The sequence below is a fragment of the Thamnophis sirtalis genome, unplaced genomic scaffold (assembly GCF_051295495.1).
Source record: "Thamnophis sirtalis isolate CommonGarterSnake01/CBP01778 unplaced genomic scaffold, rThaSir2_p1.2 scaffold_10, whole genome shotgun sequence".
In the NCBI taxonomy this organism is placed as follows: Eukaryota; Metazoa; Chordata; class Lepidosauria; order Squamata; family Natricidae; genus Thamnophis; species Thamnophis sirtalis.
This window is the reverse complement of record NW_028261390.1, coordinates 4,394,363-4,412,009: the sequence shown is the minus strand read 5'-3', so window position 1 is coordinate 4,412,009 and position 17,647 is coordinate 4,394,363. Positions and strand designations below refer to the sequence as shown.

General features: G+C 43.9%; 1 protein-coding gene across 2 annotated transcripts in view; it reads right to left on the bottom strand.

Moving 5' to 3' along the window:
- CTNNA2 (catenin alpha 2) overlaps positions 1–17,647 on the bottom strand; it is a 499,669-nt gene that overhangs the window by 155,537 nt on the left and 326,485 nt on the right. For both annotated transcript variants that reach the window (XM_087723953.1, XM_087723954.1), the window contains exon 9: positions 3,316–3,468. In XM_087723953.1, the coding sequence (XP_087580079.1) occupies positions 3,316–3,468 (153 nt within the window). The remainder of the gene's footprint in view (positions 1–3,315; positions 3,469–17,647) is intronic.

Genomic DNA, 17,647 nt, shown 5'->3' with positions numbered 1-17,647 from the left:
AAATTCTCTCTCACTGTATGATTCCAAAATGAAGGGAAGGAAGGGAGGGAGGGAGGGAGGGAGGGAGGGAAGGAGGAAGAAAGGAAGGAAAGAAGGAAGGAATCCAATTTTTTCTCTCCCTTGTTTCCCATCTCAAGACATAGGATCTTATTTATTTTTCAAGAACACGCATAATTTAACAATGCACGTTGTATAATGGCAGTTTTGGTGGAATCAGGTAACTTAAAGGATCTACGTTCTATTGCTTCTGAAACAGTGGACTTCGGATTTAAGGTGTTCTTGGTTTGGCCTGAGTGGTCAAGAATGGACTGCGGATATGATTTGGAAGCTAAAATTCTTGCAAATTCCTAGGAGAAGGCTGAAGGCTGAAACATACGAAGAACGGTTGCCGGAACTGGGTATGTCGAGTTTAATGAAAAGAAGGACTAGGGGAGACATGATAGCAGTCTTCCAATGTCTCAGGAGTTGCCACAAAGAAGAGGGAGTCAAGCTATTCTCCAAAGCACCTGATGGTAGAACAAGAAGCAATGGGTGGAAACTAATCAAGGAGAGAAGCAACTTAGAACTGAGGAGGAATTTCCTGACAGAACAATTAATCACTGGAACAGAAATTGCCTCCAGAAGTTGTGAATTCTCCAACGCTGGAAGCTTTTAAGAAGATGTTGGATAACCATTTGTGTAGGGTTCTCTGTTTGCGCAGGGGGTTGGACTAGAAGACCTCCAAGGTCCCTTCCAACCCTGTTATTCTGTTATTCTGTGATCAGTTGGGAGAGGCTAAGAGATCTGGCCCAAGGTCCCTTTCGACTCTGTTATTCTGTTATCGCCAATCTCGGTGGGGTCACAATTAAAATCGATTTCTAGGTAAGATCTAATGTAATGGACTGTTTGGATGAAGGACGTAATGAAGGCAGCTTTAGGACTATTTTGGCCTCAACACATTAATATTAAAAGATTCCTTCTTCTCCCTTTTCTTGCCGTCATCCTCTTATTTGAAGGCGATGCCATCTTGGTCCACCGAGATGCTTTATCCTTTGTTTCATAATACACTTGAATGCCGTCTCCATGCAGATACATGGACAATGGACTCATATTGATTTTATTTTCTTCTTTTTTATCCCATTAGCTAATGGAAAGGTTAGATAGGCTTGGCAGCTTATCTCTGATGCTGTTGTGTTGTCTAATGAGTGGCTTATCGCCAAGCAAGATCTGACGATTGTCAGCCGCTCGTTGTTAACAACGGCAAAACGTCCCTGCGTTGTGTAGTGGAAGGAGAACACGGGAGGTCTCGCAACCCACCCACTGTAATTTCTTAATTTGCGGGACACACATCATCTCATTTGTGGGATTTCACAACCGATATGATGTCATTTGCAAGGGGGGGGGCTTCAAAGGTTTTAGCAACGAGTTCTCTGCCCGGTTGCTGGGTGGGCGTGGCCTAGTTGGCCTCCAGCACCACAGCGGAGCTGGGGGAGTTTTTGCCCTCCCCGGGCTCCAGAGGCTCCCTGGAGGCTGGAAACGGCCCCATTTCCAGCTTTCTGGAGCCTCCGGGAGGCCTGGTTTTCCCCCTCGGCCGAGCCTCCGTCTGCGTGGGCCCTGCACTTACCTAGCATCTAAAACGGACCGCATCGAGACTCCTGGCAACTTCGAAGAGGCCTGGTTATCGTCTTGCTTAGTACATACAGTGGGGCAAAAAAAGTATTTAGTCAGCCACCAATTGTGCAGGTTCTCCCACTTAAAAAGATGAGAGAGGCCTGTGATTGACATCATAGGTAGACCTCAACTATGAGAGACAAAATGAGAAAACAAATCCAGACAATCACATTGTCTGATTTTGAAAGAATTTTTTTGCAAATTAGAATTTGAAAGAATTTTGAAAGAATTTGTTTGCAAATTAGAATTTGAAAGAATTTTGAAAGAATTTTTTTGCAAATTACAATTTGAAAGAATTTTGAAAGAATTTGAAAAATTCTTTCTAAATCAGACAATGTGATTGTCTGGATTTGTTTTCTCATTTTGCCTCTCATAGTTGAGGTCTACCTATGATGTCAATTACGGGCCTCTCTCATCTTTTTTAAGTGGGAGAACTTGCACAATTGGTGACTGAATAAATACTTTTTTGCCCCACTGTATGTGCTTTGTTATGCCATGCTTTTCAGTCTGTTTTTTCTTGAGTTAATCATAAAGTGTAAAAAAAAAAACCCGTTATTTAGTGCAGCGTTCATCTCCTGTGTCTCCAAAAGAACTATTTGCCTGGGCATGTAGGGAGGTCCAACCAGATATCGAGAAAAAGTTCAGCTGATGGTATCCTTTGCCTTCCAGATATCGTCCCTGTGGTAGGGGGGCCGCATGTCAGCCCTTGAGTCTCCGGGGCTGCCATTTGGACAGGGATTGTGAGTCGTCAGCTGGGAAGTGCATCCACACCCTCAGCAAACCCCCACCAGAAGCCACGCCTGCTGGCAGCTTGCCAACACCCCACCATCACCCAGCGCGCTGCACAGCTGAGCCACGCATCTGAGCCGCGCAATGGAGCTATGTGTTGCTGGGACCCTACCGGACTGCAGGGCGGCCTTGACGTGTTCCCCCACTGCTATGAAGCCTGTCAAGGGCCAGATGGACTATGGCCATCATGAACAGCTGTTGTGCAGAGACTGGCAAGGGTCGGATGGGTGAGGGAGGGTGCATAGAGTGCCTGAAGCCTCCATGGCTTGTCCGAGAGGGCTGGCAGCTGCAACGGTATTCTGTTTCTGTTTCTGTTTATTAGGATTTATAGGCCGCCCTTTTCCCTGAGGGGACTCAGGGCGGCTTACAATCAATTAGGAAGGGGGTGCAATTCAAAAATAAACAGTATGTGAACAAAGTAAAATAATAAAAACACAACTTGCATTCAACACTCAACACTCGGGTGGGGCAAATTAGAAGCTTATCCCCAGGCCTGTTGGGATAGCCAGGTCTTGAGGGCTGTGCGGAAGGCCTGGACGGTGGTGCGTATCTCGACGGGGAGGTCGTTCCACAGGGTCGGAGCTGCAACAGAAAAGGCTCTCCTCCGTGTAGTCGCCAGTCGGCATTGACTGGCGGATGGGATTCGGAGGAGGCCCAGTCTGTGCGATCTTAACGGAAGGGCGATGCGTGAGGGGTGGGGGGATATAGGGGGCGGGGCCCAGAGGGTGGAACCGTGAGGGCGGAGTGAAAGCCATTGAAAGGCATGTTATCCTCTTTGTCCCGGATGTCCCGGATGTCCCAGCTTGTTTGGATGAAAGTTTTCAGTTCACCGTCATTGCCTGAACTCCTTGCTGAACGCCGGAACGCGACACTTACCTCCACCAACTTGTTGGCATGTTCACGGAACACTTGTGCGTATTCTTTCACTTCTTTCTCGTTGCCGCTCTTCGCCGCTTCGATGAGAACCAGCAGGGGGACGTTGGTCTCCAGGAACGAGTCCGATATGTGATCCATAACAGCTTTCCGCAGCTGTGGAAAAGCAAAGGCAGAAAAATGGAAGGTCGGTTTCATTGTATCTGGAGAGAGCTTACAACCCGCCAGCTGCATTACTCAAAAGACTAACTTTACTACTGATATTAGAACTAGTTTTGAGTCTTTTGCTGGCGCAGGTAGTCCTCGATTTACGACCACGTTTCCCCCACATTTCTGTTGCTAAGAGAGACAATAAACTTTGCTCCGTTTTAGGACCTGTCTTGCCACTGTGGTTAAGTGAACCTCCATGGTTGTTAAGTTAGTCACACGGTTGGTAAGTGAATCTGGCTCCCCCTCCCCCCATTTACTTTGCTTGTCAGAAGGTCGGGAAAGGAGATCACAAAAGCTTGGGATACTGAATCCGTCATAAGTACATATCAGTTGTCAAGCATCTGAATTTTGATCACTTGTGCGGGAGTGCCTACGATGGTCGTAAGTGTGAAAACAGCCATGTCACTTTTTCCAGTGCTGTTACTGGGTATTATTTTCTTTTGACAACACCCCCCCCCCCATGGAAATAAGTGCTTGGCCTTATTTTTGGGGAGGTCTTATTATTTTTGAGGTGCAGGAGGCTCATGGCTGCGGCCGTGTTGCAATATTTTTGGGGAGGGCTTATTTTTGGGGTAGGGCTTATTTTAGTGGATGCATTCAAAAACCCAATTGGGCTCATTATCCGGGGAGGTTTTATTTTCAGGGAAACAGGGAATAAGTTTGAACCGTCACAAAACGAACTGTATACACTGCCTTATTTTTGTCTTCTAAGAAACAGAAATAAGAATAAAAGAATACACTGAAATACTTTTCTTTAAAGCAGCAATTAAGGTCCTTCTGGGTAGAAAAGGGAAGCAGAATTCCTTAGACTGAAAAACATCTCTCTCTCTCTCTCTCTCTCTCTCTCTCTCTCTCTCTCTCTCTCTCTCTCTCTCTCTCTCTCTCCCTCCCTCCCTCCCTCCCTCCCTCCCTCCCTCCCTCCCTCCCTCTTTTAAACCCTCATTCATTCATTCAGCTTTGTGCAATCTACTCACAGGATGAATTACCCAGGTAAAACAAACGAAGCACTTAACAGACACCCAGGGTAAATATATTTTGCTGTAGATTGTTTTGACTGGCAGAGAAAACCTGAATTATCCTCAAAGACCGGTGTTGGTAAAATATTATTCACTGAACTATCATGAATGACACATCATATTAGTCAAGATCTTCCTATCCCGAATCCTTTGGAAGGGCTCGATAGGTGGATAAAAGTTGCTAAATCTAGTCTAAACACCTGGCTGGCTGTGAGACCAACCAGAGAACACCCAAATTTGTATATATGTATAAAATATGTGTGTGTGTCTGTGTGTGTGTTGCATTTGTGCTGATAAATAAATAAATAAAGGGAGACTAGTATAGATCTATTTCAAGCTATTTAGCTCTCATCAGCTAGCCATACCCTTACTGGGATTTGAATCTGTGCTGTATTACATATTAAGCAGTTGTGTTAACCACTAAGCCACAAGGTTCTCCTCCTTATCAGCTGAGCCAGGGAAATAGGTATGTATTGTGTCACAAGCCCTGGTATGCCCAAATATGGGAGGAAGCATACTGCTTTCTTTCTCGGTCTATCGGCTCGTCACAAGAGACCATCACGACAGAAAGCCATTATTTTTACTGTTGCCTTTGTTACATTTGTGTTGCATTTGTGCTGATAAATAAATACATATACATGTATTTATATATACATTCATATATATATATGAAAAACAATTGAGGCAGCTGCTAGTAGAAAGTGGCAAACATTTTCTTTCCTTTTTGGGGATGCAGAATTGGGTGTCCTGGAAAAAAAACAAATCTTGCCTGGACAATTGTGGTGAGTTTTTTCTATGCTGCTGTTGCTAAGAGGGCCGGTGCTTTGTAGCACATTCAAAAGCAGGGGGAGAGGGACTCCCCTGTCTCAATGACCTCCTATCTGAATTTCCGGGGTGAATTACGAAGAACAGAATGGCGACACGAAGGTAGGATCCATGCAAGCAGTGATTGGCATTGCCCATTAGATTAGCTCCCCGTTGCTTCTCCCCCCCAAAAAGGATGAAATGGACTAAGCAGCATAAAACAAATCAAAAGAGAAAGTGAGAAAAAGAGGAAGGGAGGAAGTAAGGAAGGGGAGAGAGAGGAAAGAAGGGAGGAAGGATGGGATGAGGAAGGAAGGAAGGAAAGGGAGGGAAGAAAGGGAGGGAGAGGAGGAAAGAAGGAAGGAAGGATAGAGAAGGAAAGAAAGAAGGAAGGAAGAAAGAAGGAAAGAAGTGAGGAAGGGAGAGGAGAAAAGGAAGGAAAGACAGAGGGAGGAAGAAAGGAAGGATAGGGAAGGAAGGAAGGATGAAAGGAGGGAGGGAAGAAAGAGAGGGAGGGAGAGGAGGAAAGAAGGAAGAAAGAAAGTTAGGAAGGAAGGAAGAAGGAAAGAAGGGAGGGAGGGAGGGAGAGGAAGGAAAGACAGAGGGAAGAAGAAAGGAAGGATAGGGAAGGAAGGAGGGAAGGAGGGAGGGAAGAAAGAGAGGGAGGGAGAGGAGGAAAGAAGGAAAAAAGGAAGTTAGGAAGGAAGGAAAGATGGGAGGGAGAGAGAGGAGGAAAGAAGGAAGGAAGGACAGAAGGGAGGAAAAAAGGAAGGATAGGGAAGGGAGGGAGGAGGAAAGAAGGGAGGGAGGGAAGAAAGGGAGGGATGGAGTGGAGGCAAGAAGGAAGGAAGTTAGAGCAGAAAAGGAAGGAAGGAAGGAAGTCAAGGGGATGTATAAGAAAAAACAAACAACAGGTTGCTACAGAAAGTATTTTGATGAAGGTCTGACTCTTAAGACTTTTTTTAAGGTCAAATCTAAACTTCAGTCGGGCTTTTTAATGTTAAAAAACGTTAATTACACGCCACTCATTTTTTAAAAAGTATTTTAAGATATCTTTTGAATCCTATTTCTAGCATCCAGCTGGAATCAGTCAACTGCATTACATAGATTTTTTTTTCTAAAGAGGCAACTAAATTGCAGGTTCTTATTTGTTTGTTTGTTTACAAAGTAAATCACCTCCTCTCCTGTCATTGCTAAATGAAGTCCATCTTCACCGTGGTGTGTGTTTTTTTAAATTACGCTGAAGTCTAATGCAAAGAAATATTTCGCAATCTGCTTCCAAACGGCAGTCTTGCACGTGGACAGAGGCTGAGAGGACAGTTATTATTATTTTTTTTACATATGCAATGACATAGATCCAAAATTTGACAATCCATCCATGACAATCCAGAAGGGAAGGCCTGGCGAAATCATTTGTTAACCGTGACGGGAGCGTTCTTTGTAATAGCTTGCACACCAGCATGACAAGGGAGCATTAATTGTCTTCTTGGATAAGATAGTCAAAGGCATCAGCTCTATTTTACCCAATTAGGGCCATCCATCAAAGGAAACAACTGTTAGGGATTAAATCTGAGAAACTGCCTGCCTTAAGTGTTGGTGGGGAAGGGATGGGATCTAGTTGCCTTAAAACAGATCCTCCTATCCACCTGGGCTTGATCCATGGGCTTCTGATTCACCCAAGGGGAGAAGTAACCTAAAAATGGCTTTACCCGTGAGCTACACATATTCTCCTTTATCGATATTTGCCTATGTTGACTTCGAGTCTGGAAGCCGGAGCCCCAGGTATCTGGGGGGCATGGTTGAGGGTGATTAATTGATTATAATCAATAATGAGTTTAATCTTATTAAATGTGCTCCTGTAGAGTCTTCACAATGGGCCCTCACAATTTTTGCTTTAGGAAGTGGGGCTCCCCCCCCTTTTTAAACAGTTTTCATTAGTTTATAATATAGCATACAAAAACAAAATACTAAAATGGAAAAATAGGGAAAGGAAAAGGGAGGTGAAGAAAAGGGAGAAAAGAAAAAAGGACATTGACATCAAACCTCAACTTTTTTACTTTTACCTAATACTATAAATTAGCCAAACAAATGTATCTAAAGCTCAAAATCAAAGTTTCATTTTTTCCCCACCTGAAGCACCAAGTCCAGAAACTGGTTTCCAAGTAGAAATAAAAAGTGTTTATATACATAGATACATACGTACATGCCAGAGGTGGGTTCCTACCGGTTCGCACCAGTTCGGTAGAACCGGTTCGTCAAATCTACTGAACCGGTTAGAAGAGGTTCCATCAGAAAGCAGGCAACACCTACAGAAGAGGCTCCAAAAAATTTTGAAACCCATCACTGACACACACACACACACACACACACACACACACACACTCACTCACACAGAGAGAAAGAGAAAGAAAGGAAGAAAGAAAAAAAGAAAAAAGAAAGAAAAAGTGAGAGAGAGATGAAAGAAAAAAAGGAAAAAGGGACAGAGAGACAAAAGGAAGGAAAGAGAGAGAGAGAGAGACAGAGAGAGAGAAAGAAAACACATGGCCGGCAAGCCACTCCCACCAGGTCACATGGCCGGCAAGCCACTCCCACAAAGGAGGCCACACCCACAGAGTAGGTTCGAAATTTTTTTTTGAAACCCACCACTGGTACATACATACATTCATACATACATACATACAAATTTCTTTGATCAAAAAAGTCAATTTAGTCACCTCTGTTAATGGTGGACGTGTGATAAAGCAAAGAAATATTGGAGTAAGATAGATATCTTAAAACAGAAAATTCTTAATGAATATAAAGAGAAAACCAAAGACTTTTCTTTTCGGTTTAATGGAAAAAGACCTGGGGGGGGGGGGAATCGGAATTTTGATGTTATGATGTGATCTGCCAGCAGACCACAAGTCCAGCTGCTTTTTGGAAAAAGCACCTTTTGGGATAACATGACCTGGATGATTGAGAATCTCCATAGATCACTCGATGGCACATAATTAATTCCTAATCCGTATCATCTCCAAACAAACCGGAACTTGTGACGTAGGGAAATGTCATCTGCAGAAGGAATTCAGGCTGTGTAGTTATATGAGGAGCAAATTACAGAATATCTGATGAAAAAGACACCTTTTTGTTCCTTTCAAAGCACTTTAGCCTATGAAAAACACAGTCTGCTGTAGGGACAACAACTCCAGGAAGCTCTTTAGAAACAGAGAACATGAGTAATTTGAGCTGAAACGATGGAAAAACCCACCCACCACTTTTCCGACGAGGAAACGGAGAACTTTCCCTCCGTGGACCCTGTGAATCATCCACGCCTTCCACACGTGTCCTGGCCATTACGTGACTTACGTGTTCATCACAGATTTGCTGAGCAGGGAGCATTAGCCGTTCTGAGTTGAAAACAAGGAGTTTTAGCCCACCCTCTAGCACTGATTCTGGACAGAACTGGGATGTTTTGCTCCATAAGAAAATATCAGAAGATTAATCAACCCCCAATGCAGATTAAAAGTCCCATAAATGACATCTAACAGGAGATCTTCCCTCTCTCTGGGAAACAGAAGCGGGGAATCCTGAAGCCTTCTGCAGCCTGGAATCAGGCTGCTGCTAACGTATTATCAGAAAACAGATGGTTTTTCAGTAATACGAGGTGAGGTTTGGGGTTGTTTGAGGTGGAAATAGAAGCTGGAGGTGTCAGGGGAGAGAGATTTTCACCTGTTTGCAGACACATATCTTGGCATCTTGCTGAGAAACTTGATTCCAAGGTGTTTTTTCAGATGCTTGGGGAGTCTTAAAGCAGTTTTCCCCGGCCTTTTAAAGACATTTGAAGATGTATGGACTTCGACTCCCAGAAGTCTCCAGCCAGGCATGGGAATTCTGGGAGCTGAAGTCCACACATCTTCAAGTGGCCATGTTTGTCTAGTGGGATGGAAATGGGAGAGGTTGGCATTCTAGAAACCTTCTGTTATCACCCCTAACTCCTCATATAAACATTAACAATTACAGACTAACAGAGTTGGAAGGGACCTCGGAGCAGTGGTGGGTTCCTACTGGTTCGGACCGGTTCGGATGAACCGTTATTGGTTTGACGGCCTGCGTCACTGGAACCGGCAGCGACCCAGCCTTGCCACGCCCCCTAAACCGGTTCTCCAGGCGGCGCTGTAGGTGCCGCCATCTTGTTTTTCAGTTCACCCGAACCGGCTGAATACCACGTCTCAGCTAGCACTGATGGTGTTACCTAGTTGGGTAACGAAACACGGGTTAGACGATGGTTGTTGGGAAGGAGCACCTAAAAACATGGAGAGATCAATCCCCAAAAAAACCTCATCTCCAATTGAAATACCACAGCGAGAGACTCAGCAAAAATCCACCTATCTCTTGAAGTCATTACTATGGATATCAAGACAATCCGCCTGAATACCATTATAACAGTGAAAGTGATTTATGTGATTTATTTCTCTCCCCTTAAATCTAAGAAAATTCTCTTAGAGGCCTTTGCGCCTCCTTAGCATGAGAAAACCGAACCGGCGAGGCTGAGCATGATTGAACTGGACTTTAGAGCAATTGGGAGCAAAACTTTTAAGGCGGGGAAAAGAGAAAGCGATGGCGATCGCCATAAAAGAATGGCTTGAAACTGGCAGTTTTGATTGGATCAAGCGAAATGCAATGCACACGAGAGCTGGGATCGCACGTAGGATCGGAGGTCCTGTAAATAATCAGCGAGAGAAAAGGATCTTGATATGCCTAATGTGACTTTCAATGCATAATTCACTTTTACGCAGCTTAACATTTCCCCCCCCCCTCATCCTATATTCTGCTTTACCCCTACGGTTGTGCTTTTAAATATCTTTTTTTTTTAAAGAAAAAAGAAAAACATAAAAGAAGATTTTGGAGTCGAGCAAATTGTTCCCGTGAAGAATGAATATCCTTGATGTGTTGCCGCTGTGAAAAAAAAAGGCAATCGACACGCTAGAGATCATTGGAAAGAGATGGTAGAAAAATTAAGCTAGCAACACCCTAATGCTCTCCTACTCATCTCAGATACGTCTCGGGAACTTGTAAAGCTCTGGTTACGGTGTTTGAAAAGGGAGGCAACACATTTTTTAAAAAAAGTGTGGAAGAGAGCAAGAAAATGACCTAGGAATTTCAAAGAGAATGTCAGGCAGTTTGGAGACAAAATGTGTGACTGAGGAAAGATACTCCAGTAGTCCTTGACTTATGACCAATTCAGTGGTGATTTTCAAAATGTTTTAGAACCTCTTCTGTAGGCGTGGCCTGCTTTGTGGGAATGGCTTGCCGGCCATGTGACCGGGTGGGAGTGGCTTGGAAGCCATGTGTCTGGGTGGGCGCGGCCAACTTGCAAAATGTGTTGAAACTCACTTAACAACGCTCTTGCTTAGCAGCCAAAATGTCGGCTCAGGAACTCTGGCATTTGAAGCACGCAAGTCTTAAAGCTGTCAAGTTACAAGACCCTTGCACCCCTAACCCTTTAGAGAAAAAAAACCCCAGGGGTGTTCAAACTTGACAGCTTTAAGACTTGTGGACTTCAACTCTCAGAATTCCTCCTCCAGTCATGTTGGCTCAGAAAGATAGGACTCTTAGAGGTGGGTGGGGCGATTGGTGAGCCAGCCAATCAGTGAGTGGTGGGCGGGGCAAGCGTGATGCGGACGGGCAGGGGGAGGGAGCTGGAACCGGTTCTAAACGGCACGGTAGATTTGTGGAACCTCTTCTATAGAAGAGCTTAGAACTGGCAGGAACCCACCTCTGGACTAATTGCTTAGCGACCATTCAAAATTACAATGGACCTCCCTGGGGGGGGGGGGGGTACTTATAGTTTGGTTGCTAAGTTGTGACAGCTGCAACCCCCCCATAGTTACATTATTGTGTTTGAGGTGTTCGGCAACCAAACTGCGTTTACAATCCACTGGCAATTATTATGGTCACGTGACCAGGTTTTATGACGTTTTTCCCGAAAAAAATGATATGTTTCCTGGTTTTGGTAAATGCAATGGTCTACACCAGGTGTGTCAAACTCAAAGCTCATGGGCCACATTTGGTCCGCGGGGTGATTAGATGTGGCCTATGGGGCCACCCTGGAAACAGTGAGGGACCAGCCCATGGTGCCTCTGGCAGCGAAAACCGACTCCCGAGCTCCGTTTCCAGTCGCGACGGCCTCCTGCAATCCTGTCAATGAAAACAGAGCTCTGTTTTCACAGGCAGAACGTTGTCAGAGGAGTCACAGCTGGAAACGGAGCTTGGGAGCCTGTTTTAGCTGACACTGAAAATTTAGGCTGCCACTGGTGCCCCCAACAGGAGTGACATCGGGCAGGACACGCCAACTCTGGTCATGCTCACCCCAGCCTCCCCGAGGTCAAACGCATCCCTGATGCGGGCCACAATGAAATCGAGTTTGATGCTCCTGGTCTACACAGTGGATGAAGACATACATGAACGATGGACATATGGACTGTAGAAAGAATAGAATAGAATAACAGAGTTGGAAGGGACCTTGGAGGTCTTCTAGTCCAACCCCCTGCTTAGGCAGGAAACATTACACCATTTCACACAAATGGTTATCCAACCTCTTCTTAAAAACCTCCAACGTTGGAGCATTTACGACTTCTGGAGGTCAGTTGTATTAGATATTAGAAGAACATATTAGAAACATGTTAATATTCATTATCTAATTAACTAATATTAGAAAATATTACAAGAACAGACTCGGTCGCCTGCAAGGATCACACTGGAAGGCTCGGTGTGCAAGCAACTTAATTTTGTGGTGGAATCAAGTCAGCTCGGCTGATCCAGCAGCCTGAAGTCTGTTGAATCTGTTGGATCTACTCTTGTTTTCAAGAATGATGGACAAGTCCTGTCGCCCTTATTCTTCCCAAGTAGAAATCCTCGGGAACGGAAAACATTTATTGAAATGGTGTTTGTAAGTTGACGATTATCATTTGTAGTTGTAATATATAAATATTGACCCTCTCTAGGCTCATGTCCTTATGGATGCATTGTGAACATCGGTTTCAGCCAGTGGTGGGGTTCAAAAAAAATTTCGAACCTACTCTGTGGGTGTGGCCTCCTTTGTGGGGGTGGCTTGCCAGCCATGTGACCTGGTGGGAGTGGCTTGCCGGCCATGTGTTCTCTCTCTCTCTCTCTCTCTCTCTCTCTCTCTCTCTCTCTCCTTCCTTTTGTCTCTCTGTCGCATTTTCCTTTTTTTCTTTCATCTCTCTCTCACTTTTTCTTTCTTTTTTTCTTTTTTTCTTTCTTCCTTTCTTTCTCTTTCTCTTTCTCTCTCTGTGTGAGTCGGGGTGTGTGTGTGTGTGTGTGTGTGTGTGTGTGTGTGTGTGTGTGTGTGTGTGTCAGTGGTGGGTTTCAAACATTTCTGGAACCTCTTCTGTAGGTGTGGCCTGCTTTCCGGGTCCACTGGTGGAACCTCTTCTAACCGGTTCGGTAGATTTGACAAACCGGTTCTACCGAACTGGTGCAAACTGGTAGGAACCCGCCTCTGGTTTCAGCCCTGCATCGGCTAAGCAGAATCCAGATTCCAATTTGCTGCTTATTTATTAACATCACTTTGGTGGGACTTAAACCACAAGTCCTTCATTTCCACAAAGGTCAATGAGGAGATTAGCAGAGGGAAAATGGCTGATTGTTTACTGGTTCCGTAAAATTAAATTATCAAAGGCTGGGGCTTTAAATAACACCTATTTATTACAGCTAAATAAACCGAATCGTCTTTATCTTCCTACGTCCATCAAATCAAAGAAAGTTTTTGGTAATTTACCCTGAGTAATTTTACTATTTGCCTCAGAGGTTTTCCACGGGACTGCTCCATTACAACCATTGGCTTTTGTAAAAAGTAAGGGGGAAAAACCCCTTGTTAAATCTGGAAGCCTCTTTTACCCTTTCGGCCTGCCACATTTACTGCTGTGGGAAAATGGGAGCGGGGGTTATATGGAATGGAGTAGATATAATCAAAATAACATTCCTTTCTCAGAGAGGCAAGGACACCTCGCCCTGCACCGTGGTGGCATGACTGGGAGGCATCTCCAGTTGGGATGGTGCCTGATTGGGTCATATGATGGACATGTGGGTGCTGAGCAGGGACTTGAACTTCATTTGGGTCAGGAAAACCTGGAAACTTTCAGATTCGGGTTTTCCCAGATGTGCCAATATGACATCTCTAATAAAATGGAACTTAAACGGAGTTTAAGACTTCTTTCATTGGGGGTGTAACTTGGTGTTACTACTCTATCTATCTATCTATCTATCTATCTATCTATCTATCTATCTATCTATCTATCTATCTATCTAATTTATCTTCTATCTATCTATCTATCTATCTATCTATCTATCTATCTATCTATCTATCTATCTATCTATCTATCTAATTTATCTACTATCTATCTATCTATCTATCTATCTATTTATCTATCTAATCTATCTATCTATCTATCTATCTATCATCTATCTATCTATCTATCTATCTCTATCATCTATCTATCTATCATCTATCTATCTATCTATCTATCTATCTCTATCATCTATCTATCTATCATCTATCTATCTATCTATCTATCTATCTATCTATCTATCTATCTATCTATCTATCTATCATCTATCTATCTATCTATCTATCTCTATCATCTATCTATCTATCATCTATCTACTATCTATCTATCTATCTATCTATCTATCTATCTATCATCTATCTATCTATCTATCTATCTATCTATCTATCTATCTATCTATCTATCATCTCCGTTTCAAAGCCGAAGAGCCAGCGCTGTCCAAAGACATCTCCGTGGTCATGTGACCAGCATGACTAAACGCTGAAGGCGCATGGAACACTGTTCCCTTCCCACGAAAGGCGGTCCCTATTTTTTTACTTGCATTTTTACATATTAACGAACTGCTAGGTTGGAAGAAGCTGGGACAAGTAATGGGAGCTCACTCCGTTACCCAGCGCTAGGGATTCGAACCACCGAACTGCCGACCTTTCTGATCAACAAACTCAGTGTCTTAGCCACTGAGCCACTGTATCCCTTAGCATGAATAAAATCCTTGCTGGAAAATAGGAACAAAATGAAGGGACATTTTATTATGTTTTCTGGATGTATAAAAAGAGCCACAAAGTTTTGGATACAAATGCATGCATTAATTCAGAAGCTTTATAAAAAATAAATAAATAAATAAAGTACAATTAACACCAGATCTTTCTCTTTTGGGACTAATGGTCAGACCACTAGAAAATGGAGATTGTTTTTTACGTGTTAAAAGTGGAAGATTTCAACACTATCCGCAATGGAGGAATTCTTCGCGAAGATCGTGTAGAGGTAAATAAATTAACTTCTTTCATTAGAGAAAAGACAAGAATCTACATTTATGGCTGATAGGAAATCCCTTATAGATTTTTTGTATGAGACAGAAAAGAAAACACGTTTATGTCATGTGGTTTCAGTGATAAAAAAACAAACCCAGCCAGATAATAGAAAAACACGCACTTTCTTGTTATAACCGTAGAGTAAATTTGCACATTGTGTAGTCATATTTGCATTCGCTGCCAAAGAAATTGGAAACTTCTCATTTCTATGGCTTTTTATCCTTTCTTTCTACACTTTGGTTTGTTGCTTTTTTTTTTTTTTTTTCATTTTCTTCTCGTTTCTTTGCTCACTTTATTCCGTATTAGTTTGCATTAGGTTTTGGGTCCTCTTTAAAACTTTTAATAAAATTTATATTAAAAAAGAAGGGCTGGCTCATAAGTGAACTGTCCTTTAATAACAGAAAGACAAATTTCAACGAGAGGATGAATCCGGATTTTCAGCAGGGAGGGAGGACAAGATCCAGAGATTCAGCTGGGAACCACTAAAGGATAAAAGAACTTAGCATAAAGGGCTCCAGGGAACCAAAACGAAAAGACAAAATCCATACTCCAAAACAGAACAAATATATATATTTATTCTGAAGTAGTGATCTTCCTCCCATATTTGGGCATACCGGGGGTTGTAAATCTAAATAGATACCTTTCACCCTGGCTTGGCTGATAAGGAGTCGAACTCTGTAGCTCAGTGGTTAACACATCTGCCTAAGATGCAATACAGCCCAGGTTCGATTCCCAGTAAGGGTATGGCTAGCTGATGAGAGCTAAATAGCTTGAAATAGATCTATACTAGTCTCCCTTTATTTATTTATCAGCACAAATACAACATATATATGTATGTGTGTGTGTGTGTGTTTATGTATGTATGTATGTGTGTGTAGATAGATAGATAGATAGATAAATAGATAGATAGATAGAGAGATAGAGATAGAGATAGAGATAGAGATAGAGATAGAGATAGAGAGAGAGAGAGAGAGAGAGAGAGAGAGAGATAGCTAAAAAATGTCACCTTTCTTATATCTCTAAATACATTTTAAAACTTGCATAGGTAGACTTCGGCTTACAATCTTTCATTTAGTGACCAAAATTACAATATCAGTGGGAGGGAAAAAAAAAGATTTATCACCATTTTCCACACGTACGATCGTTGTGTCGCGTGATCAAACTTCAGAGGCGTGGCAACTGACTCATACTTATGACCGCTGCAGTGTCCCGGGGATCGCGTGATCCCCTTCTGCGACCTTCCGACAAGCAAAGTCAAGGGGGGGGAAAGGCAGATTCGCTTAACGACCGTGTCACTAACTGCACGACGGCAGCCGTTCACTTAACAACCGTGTCCAGAAAGGTCGTAAAAGGGGGCAAGACTCACTTAACATCCTACCCTATGGATGGAAAATCTGGCCTCGGTTGAAGCCGTAAGGGGAGGCCTAGCTGCATTCGTCTTATTTCTACGCTTGTAATCTTCGTTTGACCTCCTCTGCTTCGGAAGTTTCCGCTCGTGGTGGACCTAACGTGACCGGCCTTTGGAGAAGGTCGGTGAGGAGGATGGGGGACTAAACATTAAACTAATGAGAGGTTGAGGGAATTGGAAAAGTTTAGTGTGGAGAAAAATACGAGTGGAAAGGGAGATAATAGGTCCCCGTAGCTCTCTGAGACGATGGCGGAGAGAAGGTCAGGGCCTGTTCTCTGTCACTTCGGAATAATGGATTTTTTTAGAAATAGAAAGAAGGGTTTCAGGTGAATTTTAGAAATAGAAAGAAAGGTTTTTCAGGTGAATCTTAGAGGGAAAAAAAAGGAAAAAGAAAACCCCAGTAAGAGCGGTTTTACAGAGGAGGCAATTAAATCAAGAGAGAAGGGAGCTGACTCTGCTTCACTGGATGCATTCAAGCCATCTGGGCTGCCATCCGTCAGAGAGAGTTTTAATTTAGATCCCTGTGTAGCAGTAGTGGGTTCTGGCCGGTACGCCTTGGTAGGGGCATACCGGTGCCTGCTGGGAGCAGCAGGCACGGTTCCGGTACGGTGCTTCAGAGGAGCAAACCGGTTTGCTCCCCAGCCGATCGTCGGAGCTACCGGTTCACCCGAACCAGTCTGAACTGGCTGAATCCCACCCCTGTAGCAGGGGTGAAATGTTGCAGGTTCTGGAGAACCGATAGCAGAAATTTTAGTCGTTCAGAGAACCAGCAAATACCACCTCTGGCTGGCCCTGAGTGGGGAGAGAATGAGGATTTTGCAGTATCCTTCCCCTGGAATGGGGAGGAAATGGGGATTTTGCCTTATCCTTCCCCAGGAGTGGGGTGGGAATGGGGATTTTGCCTTATCCTTCCTGAGGAGTGGGGAGGGAATGGAGATTTTGCAGTTCCTTCCACTGGAGTGGGGAGGAATGGGGATTTTGCAGTATCCTTCCTCAGGAGTGGAGAGGGAATGAAGATTTTGCAGTATCCTTCCCCTGGAGTGGGGAGGAATGGGGATTTTGCCTTATCCTTCCCCGAGAGGGGGGTGGGAATGGGGATTTTGCCATATCCTTCCTGAGGAGTGGGGAGGGAATGGGGATTTTGCAGTATCCTTCCCCTGGAGTGGGGAGGGAATGGAGATTTTGCAGCATCCTTCCCCTGGAGTGGGGAGGGAATGGAGATTTTGCAGTATCCTTCCCCTGGAGTGAGGAGGGAATGGAGATTTTGCAGCATCCTTCCCCTGGAGTGGGGAGGGAATAGAGATTTTGCAGTATCTTTCCCCTGGAGTGGGGAGGAATGGAGATTTTGCAGTATCCTTCCCCTGGAATGGAGTGGAAATGGGGATTTTGCAGTATCCTTCCCCTGGAGTGGGGAGGGAATGGAGATTTTGCAGTATCTTTCCCCTGGAGTGGGGAGGAATGGAGATTTTGCAGTATCCTTCCCCTGGAGTGGAGTGGAAATGGGGATTTTGCACTATC